The 24,932-nt window shown below is 45.3% G+C and overlaps 2 protein-coding genes across 3 annotated transcripts in view; both read right to left on the minus strand.

The window, feature by feature from the left end:
* Positions 1-18,709, minus strand: part of ZNF83 (zinc finger protein 83) — a 57,614-nt gene extending 38,905 nt beyond the window's left edge. The window contains exons 1-2 of one of the 2 annotated variants that reach the window (XR_004180429.1): positions 18,598-18,709; positions 11,150-11,276 (exon numbers count right to left, since the gene is read on the minus strand). The gene's annotated coding sequence lies outside the window, so the exon portion shown is untranslated. Of the gene's footprint in view, positions 1-11,149; positions 11,277-13,512; positions 14,841-18,597 lie in introns of those variants that run through there. The other variant, XM_031660198.1, reaches the window with a different exon arrangement.
* On the minus strand, positions 15,380-23,257 carry LOC101006961 (zinc finger protein 813-like). The gene is made up of 3 exons (XM_031660196.1): positions 22,278-23,257; positions 18,598-18,724; positions 15,380-17,424 (listed from the first exon to the last, which is right to left on the minus strand). Exons 1-3 carry the CDS (start codon positions 22,356-22,358, stop codon positions 15,680-15,682), a joined length of 1,953 nt encoding a protein of 650 aa, XP_031516056.1. The 5' UTR covers positions 22,359-23,257; the 3' UTR covers positions 15,380-15,679.
* Positions 23,258-24,932: the final 1,675 nt, after the last annotated feature.

Genomic DNA, 24,932 nt, shown 5'->3' on the forward strand with positions numbered 1-24,932 from the left:
GGTTCTTTAATAAATAAGGACAATTACATGTACTTCAAATCATTTGTATGGAAGCCTATTTCCAACATCATGACAAAACACTGATGGGGGCAAACATGTATAAGCCTAAAGTAAGGAGTATTTTTCCAATGTGAACTTAAGGTGTATAACCGTTTGCAAAAAACATATCACTGTCACATCAAAGAAGAGAAAAAATATATATTCTTCATATTTACAGCACATTTACTGTGTACAAATAAAGGCTAAAGAACCACACAATATACTATATCGATAAATAATCCACAACAAGCTACTGTAAGGACAACCAAAATCAATGGAAATTCTGTATTGTCAAACAATCATAGCACTGAGAAAATAAGAAAAGATTACAAAAATTAGCTAGGCATGGTGGCCCATGCCTGTAGTCCTGGTTACTTGGGAGGCTGAGGCACAAGAATGGCTTGAACCCAACAGGCAGAGGTTGCAATGAGCCGAGATCACATCACTGCACTTCAGCCTGGTTGACAAAGTGAGACTCTATCTCAAAAAAAAAAAAAAAAAATTAACAGAGCATTTTTCTGAATAACTGTCATAAAATTACTTATATCCATGCAGAAAAGGCATGTTGTGACATTTTTAAAAAGTTTTTTGTATTTTTATATTTTTGAGATGAAGTCTAGCTTTATCATAACAGGTTCGAGTGCAATGGCCTGATGTCGGCTCACTGCAACCTCTGCTTTTGGGTTCAAGTAATTCTCCTGCCTCAGCCTACCGAGTAGCTGGGATTACAGGCACACACCACCATGCTTGGCTAATTTTTGTATTTTTAGTAGAGATGGTGTTTCACCATGTTGGCCAGGCTGGCCTCAAACTTTTGACTTCAAGTGACCCACCCGCCTCAGCCTCTTAAACTCCTGGGATTACAGGCAGGAGCCAAGGCTCCCGGTGGCACTTTTGACATTAATGAGTGGAGTGTGTCAGTTATATTCCATACCACATACCAAAAAGCCTGATGTAAAATCATAAAACTTAATTAGTAAAATATTGTAATTCGTAAAACCAGCAAGCAAATAATAAGTATATTTATACAGCCTGCTGAATTCTAAACAATTCCATTAAGAAAAAAGACACAACTTCTACTTACCACCAGCACACAATATAAGAACTGAAATACATGTTAAGATCACTACCTTCTGATGTATGAGGTCAAGAAAATACACAGCATTATAACGTTGCAGTGAACCGAGATCACACCATTGCAATCCAGCCTGGACAACAGGCTGAGACTCCATCTCAAAAAAAATTTAAAAAAAGTTATGACTAACGGTGTCAAAGATTGTAATTATGATGTGACAACTGCAGTTATGTAACAGCTAGGCAATGTAGCAATTCTTTTTGTTATTTATATTTTAATTTAATTTAATTTTATTTTATTTTTTAAGACAGAGTTTTGCTCCTGTTGCCCAGGCTGGAGGCTGGAGTGCAATGGCGTGATCTCAGCTCACTACAACCTTCGGGTTCAAGCGATTTTCCTTTCTCAGATGCCTGAGCAGCTGGAATTACAGGTGTGCACCACAATGTCCGGCTAATTTTTTGTATTTTTAGTAGAGACGGGGTTTCACCATGTTGGCCAGTCTGGTCTCCAACTCCTGACCTCAGGTGATCCACCCGCCCTGAACTCCCAAAGTGCTGGGATTACAGGCGTTAGCCACCGTGCCCAGCCTCAGAGCAATTCTATATATATGCATTGCCCTTAGTTATCTAGTTTACTATGCATAACATACAAAACATAGAATGTGTACTGGGTAAATTTATAAACTGAGATTATAGGAAACATTTTATTTTATATTTTTTATTTATTTATTTATTTATTTTTATTTTTTTATTTTTTTTTTGAGACGGAGTCTCGCTCTGTAGCCCAGGCTGGAGTGCAGTGGCCGGATCTCAGCTCACTGCAAGCTCCGCCTCCCGGGTTTACGCCATTCTCCTGCCTCAGCCTTCCCGAGTAGCTGGGACTACAAGCGCCCGCCACCGCGCCCGGCTAGTTTTTTGTATTTTTTAGTAGAGACGGGGTTTCACCACGTTAGCCAGGATGGTCTCGATCTCCTGACCTCGTGATCCGCCCGTCTCGGCCTCCCAAAGTGCTGGGATTACAGGCTTGAGCCACCGCGCCCGGCAGGAAACATTTTAGAAAACAAATCGCACAATAAAAACATAAACATGATTCAGGTTCCCAGGTCTGAATGTTCTTATTGACCAAAAGCCATGTTCAGAGTTCTTATTCTCCAATAGGGTGTTCCTGCAGATGGGGCCTTTGAGAGAATTTGGTCATGGGTGTTGACTATTAGTGACTAGGACTCGTGCTTTTATAAAAAGAGATATTAAAGAGCTCACTGCCTGTTTCTCTTTCCAGCATGTGAGAATACGGCAGGAAGATGGCTGAACTAAACCATGAAGAAGGCTCTCACAAGTAACCAGTTTGGCTGGCACCTTGCTCTTGGATTTCCAACTTTCCAAATTCATGAGAAATAAATGTCTGTGTCTTCAGCCTCCCAGTTTAAGCTATTTCCTTTATTGTTTGTTTTTGAGACCAAGTGATGCTCTATCACCCAGACTGCAGTGTAGTGGCACAATTTTCCTGCCTCAAGAGATTCTCCCTCCTCAGCCCGGAGTCTCACTCTGTTACCCAGGCTGGAGTGCAGTGGCATGATCTTGGCTCACTGCAACTTCTGCCTCCCTGGTTCAAGTATTTCTGCTACCTTAGCCTCCCGAGTAGCTGCGATAACAGGTGCAAGCCACCACGCCCAGCTAATTGTTATATTTTTAGTAGAAATGGGGTTTTACCACGTTGGCCAGGCTGGTCTCAAACTCCTGACCTCAGGTGATTTGCCTGTCTTGGCCTCCCAAAGTGCTGGGATGACAGGTGTGAGCCACCGTGCCTGGCCCATTTTTTTTTTTTTTTTGTTTAGTAGATTCGAGGTTTCATCACGTTGGCCAGAATGGTCTCAAACTCCTGACCTCAAGCGATCTGCCCACCTCAGCCTCCCAAAATGCTGGGGTTAGAGGTGTGACCCACCCAGGCCAGCCAATGTAAACTCTTTCTGACAGGACAGCGAGATAACGGAGACAGGAGAAGGAGCATCTCATCATCAGCACTGAAGGCTGACAAATCTGTTTAAACAAAGGAAGTTTACAGTCTGTACTACAAACCTTGCAATACTTCAAACCATCTAATAGCACTCTCATGTTTTAAAAACCTTGAGGCAAGCAACGCATGGTGGCTCACGCCTGTCATCCCATCACTTTGGGAGGCTGAGGCGGGAGATCGAGACCATCCTGCCTAACACGGTGAAACTGTCTCTGCTAAAAAAAAAAAAAAATACAAAAAAATTAGCTGGGCATTGTGGCACACACCTGTAGTCCCAGCTACTTGGAAGGTAGAGTTAGGAGAAGCGCTTGAACCTGGAAGGTGGAGGTTGCAGCGAGCTGAGATCACGTCACTGCACTTTAGCCTGGGTGACTGACTGAGCCTCCGTTTTGAAATAAAAAAATTAAAAAAAAAAATTAACAAAAGGAATTAAAGAAGGCTAAAGAGTAACTCCAACCCACACACATATATATAAAGTTCTCCATTAAAGGCAAATAAAAAGCAGATAGGCCAGGCGCCATGGTGCAGCTTATAGCTTGCAGTGAACTCCAAGAATGAAGTACTCAGACAATTCCAGCTGAGTGGGGGCAGAGATCAACCCTTCTGAGAGAGTGCCGCCCCAGAATCCATCCTCCAAGTATTTTTTTAAAGGGCTTGTTTAAACTACACTTCAGCCTGGTGTGGTGACTCATGCTTGTAATCCCAGCAATTTGGGAGGCCGAGGTGGGCGGATCACTTGAGGTTAGGAGTTCAAGACCAGCCTGACCAACATGGAGAAACCATGTCTCTACTAAAAATACAAAATTAGCTGGGGTGGTGATGCAAGCCTGTAATCCCAGCTACTCAGGAGGCTGAGGCAGGAGAATCGCTTAAATCCAGGAGGCAGAGGTTGCAATGAGCCGAGATTGTGCCATTGCATTCCAGCCTGGGCAACAAGAGTGAAACTCCATCTCAAAATAATAATAATAATAATAATAATAATAATAATAAAATAAATGACACTTCAGACAAACAAAATGCATCCACCTCGGGGCTCTGTGCAGTCAGGTCATGAGGCACATAATGGCCTTGTGAAAGCACTTAGACCACATTCACAGGAGACTGTTTGTAGCATTTCTTATCACACAGTCTACTCCTTGTCCTGATTTCAGGGTCAAGGAGTTACAGTCTCCTACACAAACAACATACACACAATGCCTCAGTATTTTTCCATGCCTCAACCTCAAATGCCTTGTACATAAGCTTGAATATGTTGCTGTGCACCCACCAAAGGTGATTCATGCCTGTAATCCCAGCACTTCAGGAGGGGAGGCCAAGGTGGGCAGATCACTTAAATTTGGGAGTTCAAGACCAGCCTGATCAACAAAGAGAAACCTTGTCTCTACTAAAAATACAAATTTAGCCAGGCGTGGTGGCGCATGCCTGTAATCCCAGCTACTCAGGAGGCTGAGGCAGAAGAATTACCTAAACCCAGGAAGCAGAGGTTGCAGTGAGCTGAGATCATGCCATTGCACTCCAGCCTGGGCAACAGGAGCAAAACTTCATCTTGTAAATAAATAAATAAATGAACAAACAAACAGATACAGAAACCGGTATAAGTGTGCCTTTTCTTTATAACTCAACTTTTCCATTTAGAAGAAAAAAGCATGAAGAAAACACTATGTATATGTTAATGAAAATACAACATACACAGAACTAATTCTGACATAAATAACAAAGAGTTCTAGTGGAGATAGAGTAGTTTTTGCAGGTTATGGAATTTTTGTTTTGTTTTGTTTCATTCTGTTTCCTTGAGATGGAGTCTCACTCTGTCTCCCAGGGTGGAGTGTAATGGCACCATCTCGGCTCCTGCAACTTCCACCTCTCAAATTCAAGTGTTTCTCCTGCCTCAGCCTCTTGAGTAGCTGGGATTACAGGTGCCCACTACCATGCCTGGCTAACATTTGCATTTTCAGTAGAGACAGAATTTCACCCAGCCAGGTAATGGAAATTTCAAGTTTCATTATTATGCTACCACTTTAAAATGTTTAACATACCTTCAACAATAACCTCGCCCAAACATCTATACAACACACTTCGGTTCTTCATATTGAAAGGAATTGACACTAACGTGGTTGTTATAGTCTCACTGGAATCATGCTTCAACCACTTATATGTTTACTAAAAACTAAAAGACAAAACTATTTAAAATAATAACAATGGCTGGGCACGGCAGCTCATGCCTGTAATTTTAGTGCTTTGGGAAGCCAAGACACATGGATTACTTGAGATCAGGAGTTTGAGACCAGCCTGCCCAACATGGCGAAACCCCATCTCTTCTAAAAACACAAAAATTAGCTGGGCAGGTGCTGGGTGCCTGTAGTTGCAGCTACTCAGGAAGCTGGGGCATAAGAATCCATTGAGCCCAGCAGGCAAAGGCTGTGGTTAACCAAGATCACACCACTGCACTGTAGCCTGGACAACAGAGTGAGACTTCATCATAAACAAAAAAAAAAAAGGTAAATAAGAAGGGAGTCAAAGCACATCTACACAAAAAAGCAATTATACACAAAAAATAGTAAATGAGAAATGAAGAACAAAGCAACCTACAAGACACGCAGATAAGATGTAACAGAAAGGCAACGGTAAGGTCTTTTCCATCAGGAATACTTCAAATGCAAATATTTAACTCTGCACTCAGCAGGCGAAGACTGGCTCCATCAACAGGAACCAACTACGTGTTGTTCATAGAAGACTCATATTAGCCCTATGGACACACATACACTAAAATTTAAAAAATAAAAACCAATAATTAGTTATGGAGGTTGGTGCCTGTAACCCCAGCTACTCAGGAGGCTGAGGAGGGTCTCTTGAGCCCAGGAGATCAAGACCAACTTCAACAACACAGTAAGACACTGTCTCTAAGAAAAATAAAAGTGATAAATTAGCCCCTCATGGTGACATGCACCTGTACCAGCTGCCAAGGGAGGCTGAGATGGGCCAATCGCCTAAGCCCAGGAATCCAAGGCTGCAGTGAGCCCTAATCCCACCATTGCACTCCACCCTGGGGGATAGAGTGAGACACTCTATCTAAAAAAATTTTTAAATAGAAAATAACACAAAAAATAAAAATAATATTCCAAGCAAATGTCATCGCAAGAGAGCAGAGGTGGTTATAGAAATTTTTTTTTTTTTTTTTTTTTTAGAGATGGGGTCTTGCTCTGTCACCCAGGGTGGAGTGCAGTGGTGTGATCTCGGCTCACTGCAACCTCTGCCTGCTGGGTTCAAGCAATTCTTCTCCCTCCACCTCCCAAGTAGCTGGAATTAGTGCACACTAGCATGCTTGGCTATTTTTGGTATTTTTAGTAGAGACAGTGTTCTACCATGTTGGTCAGGCTGGTCTAGAACTCCTGACCTCATGATTTGCCCACCTTGGACTCCCAAAGTGCTGGGATTACAGGCGTGAGCCACCGCACCCAGACCTAAAACATATTTTTTTTTTTTTGAGACGGAGTCTCGCTCTGTCACCCAGGCTGGAGTGCAGTGGCCGGATCTCAGCTCACTGCAAGCTCCGCCTCCCGGGTTCACGCCATTCTCCTGCCTCAGCCTCCGGAGTAGCTGGGACCACAGGTGCCCGCCACCTCGCCCGGCTAGTTTTTTGTATTTTTTAGTAGAGACGGGGTTTCACCGTGTTAGCCAGGATGGTCTCGATCTCCTGACCTCGTGATCCGCCCGTCTCGGCCTCCCAAAGTGCTGGGATTACAGGCTTGAGCCACCGCGCCCGGCCGACATATTTTAACTTGAAAATGTTTTCCTGGAGATAAGGAAAGATATTACATCATGATAATAGGGTCAATTCACCAAGAATATACAATAACTAGAGATATATATGCATGAATATGAGAGCTCCATATATAAAGCCAATGTTTACAGAACTAAAAAAAAAAAAATGGCTCCATTGTAATGCTAGGAGATTTCAACATTCCACTTTCAATAATGGGTAAAACTACAAGAGTGCTGAACAATAAAAAAGTAGAGGGAGGCCGGGTGCATGGCTCATGCCTGGAATTCTATCACTTTGGGAGGCTGAGGCATGAGGATCACCTGGGGTCAGGAGTTTGAGACCAGCCTGGCCAACATAGTGAAACCTCATAGCTACTAAAAATACAAAAATTAGTTGGACGTGGTGGTGGGTGCCTGTAGTCCCAGTTATATGGGAGGCTGAGGCAGGAGAATCACTTGAACCCAGCAGGTAGAGGCTGCAGTGAGCCAAGATTGTGCCACTCTACTCCAGCCTGGGTGACAGAGAGAACAAGACTTCATCATACACACACACACACACACACACACACACACACACACAAGAAACTGATGATTAAATGAATAAAATCCAAGATCATGTGTAATATATAGAAATGTCCAAGATGAAAGTAGTGGCTTAACCAAATAAAAGTGAACTTCGTACCAGAGGCATCATTCCAGTGACCTATGCTCCCCACAAGGACCTTGGGCCCCAATACAGGGTCTTTCTGTCAACTGTCTTTCCCACTCAGCTGAGTAACCATCTCAGAACAGTCACCTACTCCCCTGTGACACACACCAGTAAAGTGTGGATGAAGCACAACTGAAGAATGGCTGAGGAACCTTGTGGAATAAGAAGAAATGCATATATTGGTCTTTTGCCCAGTTCCTGACACAGAGCTCCAAAGACCTTGGGACGTCCTGGGTGCGGGAGCATGATTTGTCCTAATGAGGCAACCTCTATGGTCTCCTGGATGGAGCTGATCACCAGCAAGAACAGGCTAGGCCTAGGGGCATGGACAGTCACTGCCATCCACCATCCTCCAGGAAGGGGAGAGGGGCTGGAGACTGAGTTACCATCAATCATGACTTTGTGATGAAGCCTCCACGCAAATCCCTAAACTATGGGAGATGAGAGCTTCCAAATGCTGAACACACACAGGGCCTGGGGCACGGCACACCCAGTGAATCTTCCCTCGCTCCTTGTGCGGAGCACAGCTCCCTGGAAAGATGCCTCTAGTGTTCAGTACACTGTTATTCATTTCTACATATTATACATGATGTTGGATTTTATTTATTTAATAATCATTTTCCTATTTTGTGTGATAGTCTTTGTATTCCGTTTTATATCAATCATGTGTGGAACTGTTATATCAGAGAGTGACTATGGATTTACATTTTACTGCCCCACCCCGTGAATCTCATCTGGCTGTCCATCTGTGTCCTGTGAAACATCCTTCATCATGAACTCAAGAAAGTGTTTCACTGAGTTTTGTGAGCCACCCTAGCAAAGTAATCAAACCCAAGAAAGGGGTTGACGAAACTCAACTTACAGCTGGTTGGTCAGAAGAACATGTGACCATCTACTACTTGGAACTGGTGTCTGAGGTCGGGGGCAGCCTTGACGGCCTGGAGTTCAACCCTTGACCTGTGAGTTCTCACTCGAACTCCAGGCAGACAGTGTCAGAACTGAATTCAACTACGAGACATTCAGTTTGTGTCCATCCAAATCTGTATGTCGTTGAGGGGAAATACACACATTTTGGTGATCAGAAGTGAGGCATTCTGTGCTCAGCAGCATGTGAGAGTAGGAAAAGCACATTTGTTTTTTCATATTTTTTTTTTTTGGTGGGAGGACGGAGTCTCGCTCTGTCACCCAAGCTGGAGTGCAGGGGCGCAATCTCAGCTCACTGCAACCTCTGCCTCCTACGTTCAACATATTCTCCTGCCTCAGTCTTTCAAGTAGCTGGGAATACACACACCTGCCACCACACCCGGCTACTTTTGATATTTTTAGTAGAGATGGGGTTTCACCATGTTAGCCAGGCTGGTCTCAAACTCCCGACCTCAAGTGATCCACCCTCCTCAGCCTCTCAAAGTGTTTGAATTATAGGCATGAGCCACAGCGCATGGCCTTTTTCATATTTCAAATAGACAAGCAGACTATCTGAAGAAGCACAGAGGGATCTGTGCAGTATCCTGGGTCCCAGAGGCAAAGGAGGCACAGCCCATGTTTTCTCATCTCCTGATTAGGTGTTCCAAGTACAGGAAATGGGATGGAACCTGAAGAGGTCAAGGGGTAGGTGTATGGAGGCCTCAGTTCTGATCTATAGGGACAGAAAGTGGAGCATCAGATGGAATCAGGTACAGAAGGAGAGACCACAGGGGAAAGAGACTCCTTTGACACAGCCCTCCCTGTGCCACAGGGTCAAGAAACCAAAGAGGTCACAGAAGCCAGGTGACAGGGTGTTATTGCCCATCAGGATAAAGTAAAGGCTCTGCCTTTTTCTCTGAGTTGTGGCACCACTAGAGGGCAGAAAGATCAAAGTACTACACATCTAAAGAGCAGAGGGGCCGGGCAAGGTGGCTCACACCTGTAATCTCAGCATTTGGGAAGCCCAGACAGGCAAATTACCTGAGGTTAGGAGTTTGAGACCAAACTTGCCAAAATGGCAAAACCCCTAAAAAAATAAAAATTAGCCAGCTGTGGTGGTGATGCATGCCTGTAGTCCCAGCTACTTGGGAGGCTGAGGCAGAAGAACCACTTGAACTCAGGTGGCAGAGGTTGCAGTGAACTATTGTGCCACTGTACTCCAGCCTGGGCAAAATGGCGAGACTCTGTCAAATAAATAAATAAATAGCAGAAAAATAAGTGGGAGCAAAGAAAGATGTCCATTCTGAGATCTCAGGATTTAAACTTTCCTTTTCCCACAGAATTCTCCCACTTGCAGAGTTTCCCCACACACTAGTGGAAGGTGGAGCTTCCACTCTGCCCATCTGAGCTCTTACCTGCCTTTACACCTGTAATACATTCCCTCCCAGCTGGATTTTGTGGCTATTTTCACTTCACTCTCCACAGTCCAGGGCTCTTTCCCTTGCTCCAACATGGAGACAACAGGGCAGAAAGAGACTCCTGCTTATAAAAAGAAAGGAACATAATGTGCTGGAGCTTTTCTAGAGTCCCAGCCCTACGTTTCAGTAGGAAAGAAGACATTACAGAAAAATCTAGAAAAGTATTTCACAAATTCCTCCACTCACTGCCTACTTCTTAAGGCTTACAGAGCATTGTAATATGTAATATGTGGACATCAAAGTCTCTTCCAAGAACTACTGAATCAAAAGCACAGGAGAAGCAAACAGGAAACTGGGTTTTTTTGTTTGTTTGTTTGTTTGCTTTGAGACGGAGTTTCACTTTGTTGCCCAGGCCAGAGTGCGATGGCGTGATCTAACCTCCACCTCCCCAGTTCAAGAGATTCTCCTGCCTCAGCCTCCTGAGTGACTGGGATTACAGGCATGCGCCACCCCTGGCTAATTTTGTATTTTTAGTAGAGAGGAGGTTTCTCCATGTTAGTCAGGCTGGTCTCGAACTCCTGACCTCAGGTGATTCCCTTGTCTTGGCCTCCCTAAATGCTGAGATTACAGGTGTGAGCCACCATACCCAACCAGAACTGGATATCTTTAAAGTCTGCCATAAGGTTTTGTTTTTCCTTTTGTTTTTGTTTTTTGAGACAGTCTTGCTCTGTTCCCTGGGCTGGAGTGCAGAGGCACAGTCTTGGCTCACTGCAACCATCTGCTTCTAGGTTCAAGCGATTCACCTTCCTTAGCCATTCTAGTAGCTAGTATTACAAATGTGTGCCACCACACCGGCCTAATGTTTGTATTTTTAATACAGATGGGGTTTCACCATGTTGACCAGGCTTCTCTTGAACTCCTGACCTGAAGTAGTCCAGAAGCCTTGGCCTCTTGAAGTGGGAGTGATGACAGGCGTGGGTCTCCATGCCTGACCTGCCATAAGGTTTTATGCCTACTTTACTTCTGGAAGCCCCACTGAGCTATCATGAAGAAAGCAGAAGATCTAAACAAAGGGGACAGTGAAAGTCCAGATGCTACATCATGAAGCTTTTCATTTCAAAATCAATACGGCTTCCATTTTAGTCAAGCAAGGATGAGGCTCCCAAGAGGCAAAAAGAGAAAATGCAAAGATACACAAGGGCACATCCCCAGCAGGGAAGTTATCCTCACCCAGGGAGACCAGGTTCCTATAATTCTCCACCATCACATCTCTGTATAGAGTCCTCTGAGCAGGGTCCAGACATTTCCACTCCTCCTGAGAGAATTCTATGGCCACATCCCTGAATGTCAATAGACCCTGAAATGAAAACACATTTTAAGCAAATGGTTATGGGACGAGTTCTTATCTTTACAGAAAATGAGAAGAGGAGAGAGGGGAAAGCATGGATTTAATTGTAGTGAATGTTCTGACATCCGAGTAAGGGACTTTTTACCACATGATATCTTCCCAGTTGTGTTTGATTATACTTTATAAAGAGGTCATGATACCCTCTCAGTATGAATTTTATGTTTGTGGATAATACAAGAAAGACACAAACAAAAAATCAATGCAGAGTTCCCGTTATGGAAATGGTAGCGGCCAGTCATGGTGGCTCACGCCTGTAATTCTAGCAGTTCGAGACCAAGGCAAGCAGATTGCCTGAGCTCAGGAGTTCAAAACCAGCCTGGACAACATGGTGAAACCCCATCTCTACTAAGATACAAAAAAATTGGCCAGGTGTAACAACGTGAGCCTGTGGTCCCAGCTACTGGGAAGGCTGAGGTAGGAGAATTGCTTGACAGCGGGAGGCAAAAGTTGTAGTGAGGCGAGTTCAAGCCACTGCACTCCAACCTGAGCAACAGAGCAAGACTCTGTCTCCAAAAACAAAACAAAACAAAAAAAGCAATGTTAGAATATTTTATTGACACACCAAGTGACATTCAGTATCCAGATGAGACACAGCATAAGTGATGTTTTCAGAGATGACAATGGCCACAGTGAAAGATCAGAAACTAAAATTCAGCTAGGTAAGGGGATACATTGCTCTAATCCCAGCACTTTGAGAGGCCGAGGCAGGTGGATCACCTGAGGTCAGGACTTCAAGACCAGCCTGGCCAACATGGTGAAACCCTGCCTCTACTAAAAATGCAAAAAATTAGCCACATGTCCTTGTGGACACCTGTAATCCCAGCTACTCAGAAGGCTGAGGCAGAAGAATCATTTGAACCCAGGAGGCGGAGGTTGCAGTGAGCAGAGATCATGCCATTATACTCCAGCCTGGGCAGGAAGAGCCAAACTCTGTCTCAAAAAAAAAGTAAATAAAAAATAACTATTGGGTACTGGGTTTAATATCTAAATGATGACATAATCTGTATGACAAACCCCATTCATTCACAGGTAGCCCCAAACCTAAAGTAAAAAATATATATATAAAAAAAATTTTAATTTACTGCAGAATTTTTCCTAAAGTCTCATAACTATGCAGAAATACATGTGTACAAGGCTTGCTCTGACACCTAACACGGAACTGACGGTAGCGGCTCCCCAGTGAGGTTGGAAGGAGGGTGGAGGACGTGACAGGGAAAGGAAATGCCTTATGGCCAAGGGCCTAAGCTGCAGCTTTGCTTGGAGTGTTACCACAAAACAAATATATATATCATGTGATGTTTAAATATAACAATATATATTTAATAATAATTAGGCTGGGCATGGTAGTGCACGCCTGTAATCCCAGCACTTTGGGAGGCTGAGGCGGGTGGATCACAAGGTCAGGATTTCAAGACTAGCCAGACCAAGATGGTGAAACCCCATCTTTACTAAAAATACAAAAATTAGCTGGTTGTGGTGTCACATGCCTGTAATTCCAGCTACTCAGGAGGCTGAGGCAGAAGAATTGCTTGAACCCAGGACGTGGAGGTTTCCAGCGCCGGCCATACCTTCATCTGCACAGGGCACCGATCTGCTCTGGCCTCAGGCCCATTCACCTCAGCATTTCACTGGCCAAAGGCCAAATCCTTCATCCAGATAAGGAATAGCCCATAGGGACCTCAAAAGAAATACTTTAACCCCGCAAAACTTTGTAAACGGGGCCCTGGAGATGCTCGCTCAGACCCACTCCCCGCTCTGGAGTGCTTTCCTGATGGAATAAGAGGATGGAGAAGAGGGCTGCCTCCAGGAAGAGCACGTTTTCCAGGGATTGGAACTGGGGAGAAGCTGGGCCCGGCAGGAGGAGGGAGGTGGGGGGCGACGGCGCCTTCGGACAGGGGTGGGGTCTGCAAGATCCCAGGATCAGGCAGAGGACTCGGCCTCCTGGGGACTGGGGCTGCGGCGCTGCGCTCCAGAGGCCGACGTAACAGCGAGGCTACTAGGCGCCCAGGGCGAGAATCCAGCTCGCGGGTGAGGACTTGAAACAGCGTGAGGTGGGAGGACGGATCGGGAAGTGTTTTGTGAAGGAAAGTTTCGCGACATGAGGTGGCTGCACAATCCCACTGCAGAAAGACCGGGGACGGGACTGGCGTCAGGGCGACTTTAAACTCAAAAGGAAGCTACTCACGGACTCTCAGCCGGATGTCTCAATTTGCTCTGGGTTGAGAAAGAGGGGCTGAAATTTCCAGGTCTGTGGGGACCCCATGTCCCCGGCATAGCAGCACCAGAGAACTGGGAAGCGCACAGACCGCCGCGCAACATTCAGTACACGCTATCTGCTTCCGGGTCTGAGCCAATCAGAAAAGGACAGAAGCCAGGCCTCGGCGGGACACCCAGGAGGTGGGCGGGGCCTCGGTGAGGCCGGGAACAGACTCGAAGAGGTGGACTCGGCCTGAGCGAGGCCGGGGCGGGGCGCGAAGGACAAGTGACCTGGCGCGAGGGACAAGAGTCCTGGACTGTGAGGGGTCTGCGGGGGCGGGAAGGAGGGGGAGCTTCCCTCCCTCTCGCTCTCGGCGCCTCTGTTTTCCGGGTTTTGGAGGCGAAACCCGGCAGTGAGGCTGGAGCAGCTCAGCAGTCAGGGAAATAGTACCTCCCTGAGAAGTCGACGTGGAGCAGTAATTGGACACAGGAAAGTTCCTTGCTAATGAAATTAATTTTAGCAATTTAATTCCAAAGCCTCGAAGCTGTCTAGGGCAGGAATGCAAACTAGAATGCGAAATGCAAAGCCCTGCCTGAGCGAAACCTACAACTTCATGCTGATGGTCCACAGGACAGAATAGAAATCCTCTCCCTTTCAATTCTCCATTCACTGGAGTGGGAGAGTCCACCCTGTGCTCAGCTTCTGAGACTTCCCTAGGGCCACCCCCATGGGGTGCAAAGGGGAGGGCTCAGGCCAGGGAGGAGTGAGGTCATCACCTGCTGCTTAAACGCAGCAGGGATGCAGGCGGGGTGGCGGGAGTCTGGGGTCCCAGCTACTCAGGAAGCAGCAGGAGGATGGCGGAGCCCGGAGGTCCAGGCCAACCTGGGTGACAAAGTAAGACCCTCTACCCCAGAGCTCCCTCCTCCATGTCAACAAGAAAAAAAGTAATAAAAAAATAAAAATAAATAAAATAAGCACTGACATTTAAACAGTGCATATAAACTGCCCAGGTGTTCCTTACATTTGTTATTTCATGCTGCACTTAAAATGAGTTATTCTTATCATGGAAAAGAGTCAAACTCTGTAAAATATCTTTAGAGATTTATTCTGAGCTAAATATGAATGACCATGGCCCGTGACACAACCCTCAGGAGGTCCTGAGAACATGTGTCCAAGGTAATGGGGAACAGCTTGTTCTTAGACTCTTTAGGGAGGCATTAGACATCAATCAAATACATTCAAGAAATACACTGATGGCTGGGCGTGGTGGCTCGTGCCTTTAATTCCAGCACTTTAGGAAGCCGAGGCGGGCAGATCACGAGGTCAGGAGATCGAGACCATCCTGGCTAACACGGTGAAACCCTGTCTCTACTAAAAATACAAAAAATTAGCCGGGTGTGGTGGCGGGCCTCCTAGTTCCAGCTACCTGGGAGGCTGAGGCTGGAGAATGGCGTGAACCCGGGAGGCAGAGCTTGCAGTGAGCCAGATCACACCACTGCAATTATCTCAAAAATGAATTTTCTGCTGTTCTGCAAGGAGAGACCTCAGACTAAAGACCTTGCCTCACCTATGACATTTGTAAGATTTCTGTCCAGTATAGATTCTCTGATGTCTAATGTGGTGTGAATGTAAAGACTTTGCCACATTGGGCGCGGTGGCTCATGCCTGTAATCCCAGCACTTTGGGAGGCCAAAGTGGGCAGATCACAAGGTCAAGAGTTGAGAGCAGCCAGGCCAACATGGTGAAACCCTGTCTCTGCTAAAAACAAAAATTAGCCAGGCTTAGTGGAACATGCTTGCAGTCCCAGCTACTCGGGAGGCTAGGAAGGAGAATCGTATGAACCTGGCAGGCGGAGGTTGCAGTGAACTGAGATTGTGCCACTGCACCCCAGCCTGGGCGAAAGAGTAAGACCTCATCTCAAAAAGAAAAAAAAGAAAAAAAAGAAAAAAGACTTTGCCATAATTATCACAGTTGTGAGGTTTCTCTCCTGTATGAATTCTCTTGTTTTGCATAAGATGAAGCTTGACTGAACACCTTGCCACAATCATGACATCTGTAAGGTTTCTTTCCAGTATGAGTTCGCCAATGAACTACAAGCTATGAACGATGTCTGAAAACTCTGCCACATTTACTACACTTGTAAGATCTCTCTTCATTATGAATTCTCTAATGATTTGCAAATGATGGTAGCATTACTGAGGACTTTGTGAGAATCATTACATTTGTAAAGTTTGCCTATACTGTGGATTGCTTGATGATGAGTAAGTGATGACTGCCCACTAAAGGCTTTGCCACACTCATTGCACTTATAAGGTTTTTCTCCAGTATGAAGTCTATGATGACATACAAAGGATGACATATGACTGAAGGTCTTGCCACACTCATTACACTTGTAAGGTTTCTCCCCATTATGAAGCCTATGATGGTATACAAAGGATGACATATGACTGAAGGTCTTGCCACACTCATTACACTTGTAAGGTTTCTCTCCAGTATGAACTCTCTGATGTTGTGCAAGGTTTGATTGTTGATTAAAAACCTTGCCACATTCATTACACTTGTAAGGTTTCTCTCCAGTATGAATTGCCTTATGAATTACAAGGGATGAATTTCGAGCAAAGGTCTTGCCACACTCATGACAGTTGTAAGGTTTCTCTCCAGTATGAAGTCTACGATGGCCTACAAGGGATGACTTCTGACTGAAGGTCTTGCCACACTCATTACACTTGTAAGGTTTCTCTCCAGTATGAAGTCGATAATGACATGCAAGGTGTGCTTTTTGATTAAAAACCTTACCACATTCATTACATGTGTAAGGTTTCTCTCCAGTATGAACTCTCTGATGTTGTGCAAGGTATGAATCACGCCGGAAAACCTTGCCACATTCATTGCATGTGTAAGGTTTCTCTTCAGTATGAACTCTGTTATGGCGTGAAAGGCATGAATTATGCCTAAAAGCTTTGTCACAAACCTTACATTTATATGGTTTCTCTCCTGTATGAATTCGCCTATGTGTTTCAAGTTGTGATCTGCAACTGTAAACTTTGTCACATTCTTCACATTTGTAAGGTTTCTCTCCAGTATGACGTCTACGATGGCCTACAAGGGATGATGTCTGACTGAAGGTCTTACCACACTCATTACATTTGTAAGGTTTCTCTCCAGTATGAAGTCTATGATGGCGTGTAAGAGATGACTTGTGACCGAAGGTCTTGCAACACTCATTACACTTGTAAGGTTTTTCTCCAGTATGGACTCTATGGTGCCATGCAAGGTATTGCTTTTGATGAAAGACTTTGCCACATACATCACATTTATGTTGTTTCTCTCCTGAATGGGTTATGTGATGTCTCCTTAAATGTGAGCTATAATTAAAGGCTTTGCCACACTCATTACATCGGAAAGGTTTTTCTCTCATGTGTACTTCCTGTATTTGTGTGAATAATGAAGAACAGAGAAAATTCTTCCCATACCTATTAGAAATATGGGTTTTGAGCCTACTGGAAATTCTTTGGGATGCTGAAACCAAGGAAGCGTTGTTGATAGACTTCTCTACTTGATTATCAATTTTCCCTTCAGTCTGAAATACCTGCAGTTCAGGCAGATGTGAATGAAAGCTTAATCCAAGCTGATCTTTAATAGGCTTGTTTCCAGCATGTCTTTGATTATGTTGGTCTGTACTCCCAGTCAACTTTTTGATTTTTGTCATGGGTGCTTCATGGACCTTTCTTTTAATTTCTTGCCACTGAAACTCAAAGTCATGAATATCTTTCTTGATTTCTGGGAAGCAAAAATCTCCAATGTGATGACTTTCATGTCTTTCCAACATCCCAGTGTGTAACACTTCTGTATTGCCTTGCCCTGTTGATGAGTACTCCATCATAGTTTTAAAAGAGCTATCTAAAAAATATAAAAACCAATAGGTTTCCAATTAAGTACATATGGTAAATAATAGTTAATATTGAAATGTGTTAATATTACACAAAAAGCAATACTTATTTTAAACTTTCCAAATATGATCTTCAAAGTTTAAGAACACCCTCTCTCTACTAAAAATACAAAAATTAGCCAGGTATGGTGGTGGGTGCCTGTAATCCCAGCTACTCAGGAGGCTGAAGCACGAGAATTTCTTAAACCTGGGAGGCAGAGGTTGTAGTGAGCAGAGATCACATCACTGCACTCCAGCCTGGGCAAGAAGAGCAAAATTCCATGTCAAACAAAAACAGTTCAGTCGTCAGGAGCCTCATATGTATGGGGCAGTAAGCCTGAATGATGTCCTCCCTAGGAGGAACTTCTACAGCAGTGACTGCTGCCTAGAGAAGATGATCATTAGTTTATGTGATGATCACTGTCACAGTACCAGTGAGAGATGCTTCTGTGATGCTCCTTAAAAACCAGAATGAAAGGCCAAGCATGGTGGCTCAGGTTTGTAATCCCAACACTTGGCTGGAGGCTGAGGTGGGCAGATTGCTTGAGACCAGGAATTTGAGACCAGCCTGGTCAACATGGTGATACCCCATCTCTAATAAAAATACAAAAATTCGCAAGGTATTGTGGCTTGCATCTGTAATTCCAGTTAGGTTGGGAGACTGAGGTATGAGAATTGCTTGAATGCAGGAAGTGGAGGTTGTCATGAGCTGAGATCACAACAGTACACTACAGCCTGAGCAACAGAGGGAGACTGTGTCTCAAAACAAAACAAAACAAAACCAAACCAGAACCACAGCTGGAAACACTTGTCAGTCAGTGTCAGTGTCAGTGTCATGCTTTCAATCTCGTATCCTGGGCCACGCTGACAATTCTGCTCAGGGCTTCCAGGGACATCTCTGCCTAGAGCAGGATGATATTCAATTGTATTAGTCAGAGTGTTAATAAGTGTTCTGTTTTTATGTAAAACTACTCCATAGGAGAGTCTCTAAGAAGCTATCCATGACAGATAGGAGGGTCATTATTGCAGAAAAGAATGACATGTACATCAAAAGCATGTATCACAAAATCACAAAAGAGAATACAAAATCAGGAAGAGCCTAGACAAAGACAGATTCCTCATGTGTGGAGACACATTTTCCTCACCCACAGACTCCAGGTTCCTGTAGTTCTCCAACATCACTTCCCTGTATAAAGCCCTCTGCGCAGGGTTCAGGCATTTCCACTCCGCCAATGAGAATTCTATAGCCACATCCCTGAAAGTCAAGCGTCCCTAAAATGAAACACACATTTCCACAAAACATTAGGGAGGACAGAGTCGTCATCATCACACAAAATGAGAAAAGAGAAAATAAGCATTGATTTGATCCAAGACTGTGTTCTGACAAATCCACGCTAAGGTATTTTTGAACAGTTTTTTCCATACAGTTGTGTTTTATTGTACTTTCCCATTATAGATTTTAAAATCTAACTCACTGTGGAAGTCTCAGTTTTATGGAAAATATAAAAAACATATGTCCGGGATCCTGGTTAACTCAGTGAAACCCCATCTCTACTAAAAATACAAAAAATTAGCTGGGCGTGGTGGCGGGCACCTGTAGTCCCAGCTACTCGGGAGGCTGAGGCAGGAGAATGGCGTGAACCCGGGAGGCGGAGCTTGCAGTGAGCCGAGATCACGCCACTGCACTCCAGCCTGGGCGACAGAGCAAAACTCCGTCTCAAAAAATATATATGTGTGTGTGTGTGTGTGTGTGCGTGTGTGTCCGTCCGGGGCATGGTGGCTCATGCCTGAAATCCCAGCAGTTTGGGAGGCCAAGGTGGGTGGATCAACTGAGCTCAAGAGTTTGAACCACCCAGGGCAACATGGTGAAACCAAGTCTCTACTAAAAATACAAAAAAATTAACTGGGTGTGGTTGTGCATGCCTCTAGTCCCAGCTATTTGGGAAGCTGAGGCAGGAGAATCGCTTGAGCTCCAGAGGCGAAGGTTGCAGTGAGCTGAGATTGTGCCACTGTACTTCAGCTTAGACTGCAGAGTGAGACTCCATCTCAAACAAACAAACAAACAAACAAACAAAATATATATGTATATGGCCAGGCATGGGGGCTCACACCTGTAACCCTGTCACTTTGGGATACCAAGGTAGGTGGATCACTTAAGGTCAGGAGTTTGAGACCAACCTGGGCAACATGATGAAACCCTATAGCTACTAAAAATAGAACAATTAATTGGGCATGGTGGGGGAAGACGCCTGTAATCCCAGCTATTTGGGAAGCTGGGGAAGGGGAATTGCTTGAACTCTGGAGGCAGACGTTGCAATAAGCTGAGATCACAGCACTGCACTCCAGCCAGGGCAACAGAGTGAGTCTTTCTCAAAATAAAAATATATGTGTATATATATTGCAAATAATGTGTTTTCTACAAAAACCATGGGCTTGGCTGGGCATGGTGGTTCACATCTACAATCCTGACACTTCTGGAGGCTGAGGCGTGTGGATCACGAGGTCAAGAGATTAAGACCATCTGAGCCAACATGCTGAAACCCCGACTCTATTAAAAATACAAAAATTAGCTTGGTGTGGTGGCATGCACCTGTAATCCCAGCTACTCAGGAGGCTAAGGCAGGAGAATCACTTGAACTCGGGAGGCTGAGGTTGCAGTGAGCTGAGATAGTGCCACTTCACACCAGCCTATCGACAGAGCGAGACTCTGTCTCAAAAAAATCATGGACTTCTCCATTAATGCTTTCCAGGACACATTTAAAATCACATCTACACACACTTAAATTAACTTCAGTCCGGACATTATAAGGAAAAACCTGGAGAGGACACATCCATAGCTACTCACCAGGCTGAGGTGGGAGAATTGCTTGAGCCTGGAGAGCAGAGGTTGAAGCGAACCAAGATTGCACCACTGCACTCCAGCCTGGGGGACACAGTCAGACCCTGTCACCCCCACCCCCCAAAAAGTCTGAAGCTCATTGAATTAAGAGACAGCTTCAAGAAATCATGAAAGCAATGCATGAAGAAAATGGGAAGGTCAACCAACATACAGAAATTATGAAGAACTACAGAGAAACTCTCAGGCTAAAAATACAGTAACTAAATGGAAAAACTCAATACATGGGTTCAAAATCAGAATTCATTATGTAAATTAAAAATTAGTGAAGAGGGGATGGGTGAGGTGGCTCACACCAGGACTTTGGGAGGCTGAGGAGGGTGGATCACATGAGGTCAGGAGTTCGGAGACCAGCCTGGCCAATATGATAAAACTTTGTCTCCACTAAAAATACAAAGATTAGCAGGGTGTAGTGGTGCGCTTCCCATTGCACTCCAGCCTGGATGACAGAGACTGTCCCAAAAGAAAATAATAAAATAATTTTTTAAAAAAGGCCAGGCGTGGGCCAGGTGTGGTGGCTCATGCCTGTAATCCTAGCACTTTGGGACGCCGAGGCAGGCAGATCACCCAAGGTCAGGAATTCAAGACCAGCCTGACCAACATGGAGAAACCCCATCTCTACTACAAATACAAAATTAGCTGGGTGTGGTGGTGCATGCCTGTAATCCCAGTTACTTGGGAGGCTAAGGCAGGAGAATCGCTTGAACCTGGGAGGTGGAGGTTGCGGTGAGCCGAGATTGCATCATTGCACTCCAGCCTGGGCAATAAGAGCAAAACTCTGTCTCAAAAAAAAAAAAAAAGAAAGGCCAGGCTTGGTGGCTCATGCCTGTAATCCCAGCACTTTGGGAGGCCGAGGCGGATGGATCACCTGAGGTCAGTAGCTCAAGACCAGTCTGACCAACATAGAGAAACCCTGTCTCTACTAAAAATACAAAATTAGCTGGGCATGGTGGTACATGCCCGTAATCCCAGCTATTCAAAAGGCTAAGGCAGGAGAATTGCTTTAACCATGAAAGTGGATGTTAAAATGAGCCGAGTTTGTGACCTTGTACTCCACCCTCAGCAACCAGAGTGAAACTCCATCTCAAAAAAAAAAAAAAAAGTAGTGAATAGGAAAAGAAACAACAACAACAAAGAATAAAGAAAAATGAAGGGAGTCTAAACAGACTAACAGGACACCAGCAAGGACACCATCCTAACACATTAGGAAAGTCCCAGGCCAGGTTGTGGCTCACGCCTGTAATTCCAGCATTTTGGGAGGCCCAGGTGTGGGAATCACCTGAGGTCAGGCGTTCAAGACCGGCCTGGCCAACATGGTGAAATTTCATCTCTACTGAAAATACAACAATCAGCCAGGTGTGGTGGTGTGCACCTGTAATCTCAGCTACTTGGGAGGCTGAGGTGAGAGAATTGCTTGAATCCAGAAGCAGAGGCTGGAGTGAGGTGAGATCACACCACTGCACTCCAGCCTGGGCAACAGTGTTGGGATTTACTCAAGATAGGGGCAGAAATATTAAAGGGAAATATTAGGGAAAGTTATAGGGAATAGTCACAAACCTTTTGGAAGGCCAAAAGGTTACATAGCTTGTAGTAATTGAACAGGCTGAAGGCAGCCGGCTCTTACCTTACAGCATTAGGTCATAGGGTAAATACTAGGGACAACAGAGGCTTCCCCAGTTGTGTCTGTTTACCCTGCCTCCAGTAACTAACCTTTGAGCCACATGGCACTCTAGGGGGAGGTTGACCAGGGAAATTGTCCCTTAATGGTATTTACTTTAGAGCACAGTACCTGGGCTTTAAACATTCATAAAACCACTCTCTTAACCATGTTAATTATCCTCAAGTGTGTTCACTCAAACTTCTGTTGTTAATTCAACGCTACATAAATGCCTGGAGTGTGAGCTGCTCAGGGCCGCTGCAGTGACAAACCTCTCTTGGTGTGCAGGCAACTGGGCACCCAGCAGGACTGGCAAAGCAGAGTGTCTGTGTGTCCGTGTACGTTTCACTCATCCGTCTGGACCAGGGACTGTGGGCAGACCCCTGCAGCTAATGCCCTGTTGTGAGGGGCAATACCTCAGTTGGTGCCCCGTGTGAGGAAAGTCAGGGATCTGCAGAAACAGACCCCCAGCAGTTCAAGCCCCTCCTGAGGCAACCTGCAAAGGAAGGGTGAGGACCGCCCTCAAGAGGAAAGCTGTGATGGAAGCGTGAGGAACGCGACCCCTGAAAACAAAGGCAAAGAAGGACCATGTGGTCAAGTCAGTGAGTAATCAGTAAGTCACTGGTGCCCACTCTAGGTTACCACGTTCTGGGGAAAGTTGGAAACAGCATATAAAAGCATTAAGACAGTTGCTTAAGGCTAGTGGTCGGGAAACACAGCAGAACTAGCCAAACAGAATTATCTGTGTGTCAGTGTATGTTTTATTCATACATGGTTTAGGTCAGGGTCGGCACGCAGACCCCCGCAGCTAATGCTGTCTTGTGAGGAGCAATACCTCAACAGAGGAAGACTCTATCTCAAAAAAAAAAAAAAAAAAAAGAGTACCAGAAGTCACAGAAGTGAGTGAGAGGAACAAAGGAATAGAAAAGCTTGTTGCAAGGCATAATGGCCAAAAATTTCTAATTTCAGAAGGCAAAAGAAACAAATTCAATACCTTAAGAATATCCAACTAGGATAAATCTAAGAGACCTACAACAGACAACATCATAATAAAACTGTCAAAATTCAGAGATAGAGAATCCTAACAACAGCCAAAAGAAGGGCTAACTGTCACTGTCAAGAGGGAGCCCCTGTAATATTATCAAGATAGTTCTCGGCTGGGCGGGCGGTGGCTCACGCCTCTAATCCCACAACTTTCGGAGGCTGAGGCGGGCAGATTATGAGGTCAGGAGTTTGAGATCAGTCTGGCCAACATAGTGAAACCCATCTCTACTAAAAATACAAAAAATTAGCCAGGTGTGGTGGTGTGCGACTGTAATCCCAGCTACTCAGGAGGCTGAGGCAGGAGAATTGCGGTGGTAAGACCATGGCGGTAAGAATCATAGTGATAAGACCACAGTAGTAAGCTTTGCTTAATGCGTGGGAAATTTCCCATGTTCTTAGTCAGAGAGGGCACCTCTGCAGCTGGGGGCAGGGATGGAATCTTCCCACATCTAAAAGAGGAAATGACAACTCCAAGAAGAAGCAATCGGCTTTTCTTTTCTTTTTTTTTTTTTTGAGGCAGAGTCTCGCTCTGTCGCCCAGGCTGGAGTGCAGTGGCGCGATCTCGGCTCACTGCAAGCTCCGCCTCCCGGGTTCACACCATTCTCCTGCCTCAGCCTCCCGAGTAGCTGGGACTACAGGCGCCCGCCACCACGCGCGGTTAATTTTTTGTATTTTTAGTAGAGACAGGGTTTCACCGTGCTGGCCAGGATGGTCTTGATCTCCTGACCTCGTGATTCGCCCGCCTCGGCCTCCCAAAGTGCAGGGATTACAGGCGTGAGCCACCACGCCCGGCCTGGGTTTTTCTTTTCTTTTTTTCTTTTTGAGACGGAGTCTTGCTCTGTCACCCAGGCTGGAGTGCTGTGGTGCAATCTCCGCTCACTACAAGCTCTGGTTCCCAGGTTCACACCATTCTCCTTCCTCAGCCTCCCAAGAAGCTGGGACGACAGGCGCCCGCCACCCCGCCCGGCTAATTTTTTTGTATTTTTAGTAGAGATGGGGTTTCAGCATGTTAGCCAGGGTGGTCTCGATCTCCTGACCTCGTGATCCACCCACCTTAGCCTCCCAAAGTGCTGGGATTACAGGCATGAGCCACCGCGCCTGGCCTGCAATCAGCTTTTCAATACCCCAACTTGTAGGAAACCTCCAGATATCTGCAATGAAGTCACCATGCCCACAGGCAGCCAGTGTGTTATTCTTGGTAACAGTGAAAAACTGTCAAGGAGATTATGTGAAGTCAGGAGTTTGAGGCCAGCCTGGACAGCATGGTGAAATCCTGTCTCTATTAAAAATACAAAATTAGCCCAATGTGATGGTGGACGCCTGTAATCCCAGCTACTTGGGAGGCTGAGGCCTGAGAATCTCTTGAACCTGGGAGGTGGAGGTTACAGTGAGCCCAGAGTGCTCCAGTGAACTCCAGCCTGGGCAATAAAGGGAGATGGAATTTAAGATGAGAGGGAATGAGAAAAGGCATGGGTGAGTGCGAGCAAACGTGTGAGGCAGGACGCTTCAGACTCCGAGAAGACTGGCTACTACAATACCTGGCATTTCAGAAAGGAAAGAGACAGCAGAATCCACCGAGGAATATCACTCACCTGAGGAACAGCCATCCTGGATCCTTTTCTTTGCTCTTCTTGGTGGCTTCCTCATGTAACATGAGTCTTTGGAAATTAATCCTGTGTGAGAAAAAAAATATGATATTTAATTTTTTTTTTTGAGATGGAGTCCAGCTCTGTCACCATGATGGGGTTCAGTGACATGATCTCATCTCACTGCAATCTCTGCCTCCCCAGTTCAAGAGATTCTCCTGCCTCAGTGTCCCGACTAGCTGGGATTCCAGCCATGTGCCACCACACACAGCTAATTTTGTGTTGGCCAGGATAGTC

This window comes from Papio anubis, chromosome 20 (assembly GCF_008728515.1).
Source record: "Papio anubis isolate 15944 chromosome 20, Panubis1.0, whole genome shotgun sequence".
Classification (NCBI taxonomy): domain Eukaryota; kingdom Metazoa; phylum Chordata; class Mammalia; order Primates; family Cercopithecidae; genus Papio; species Papio anubis.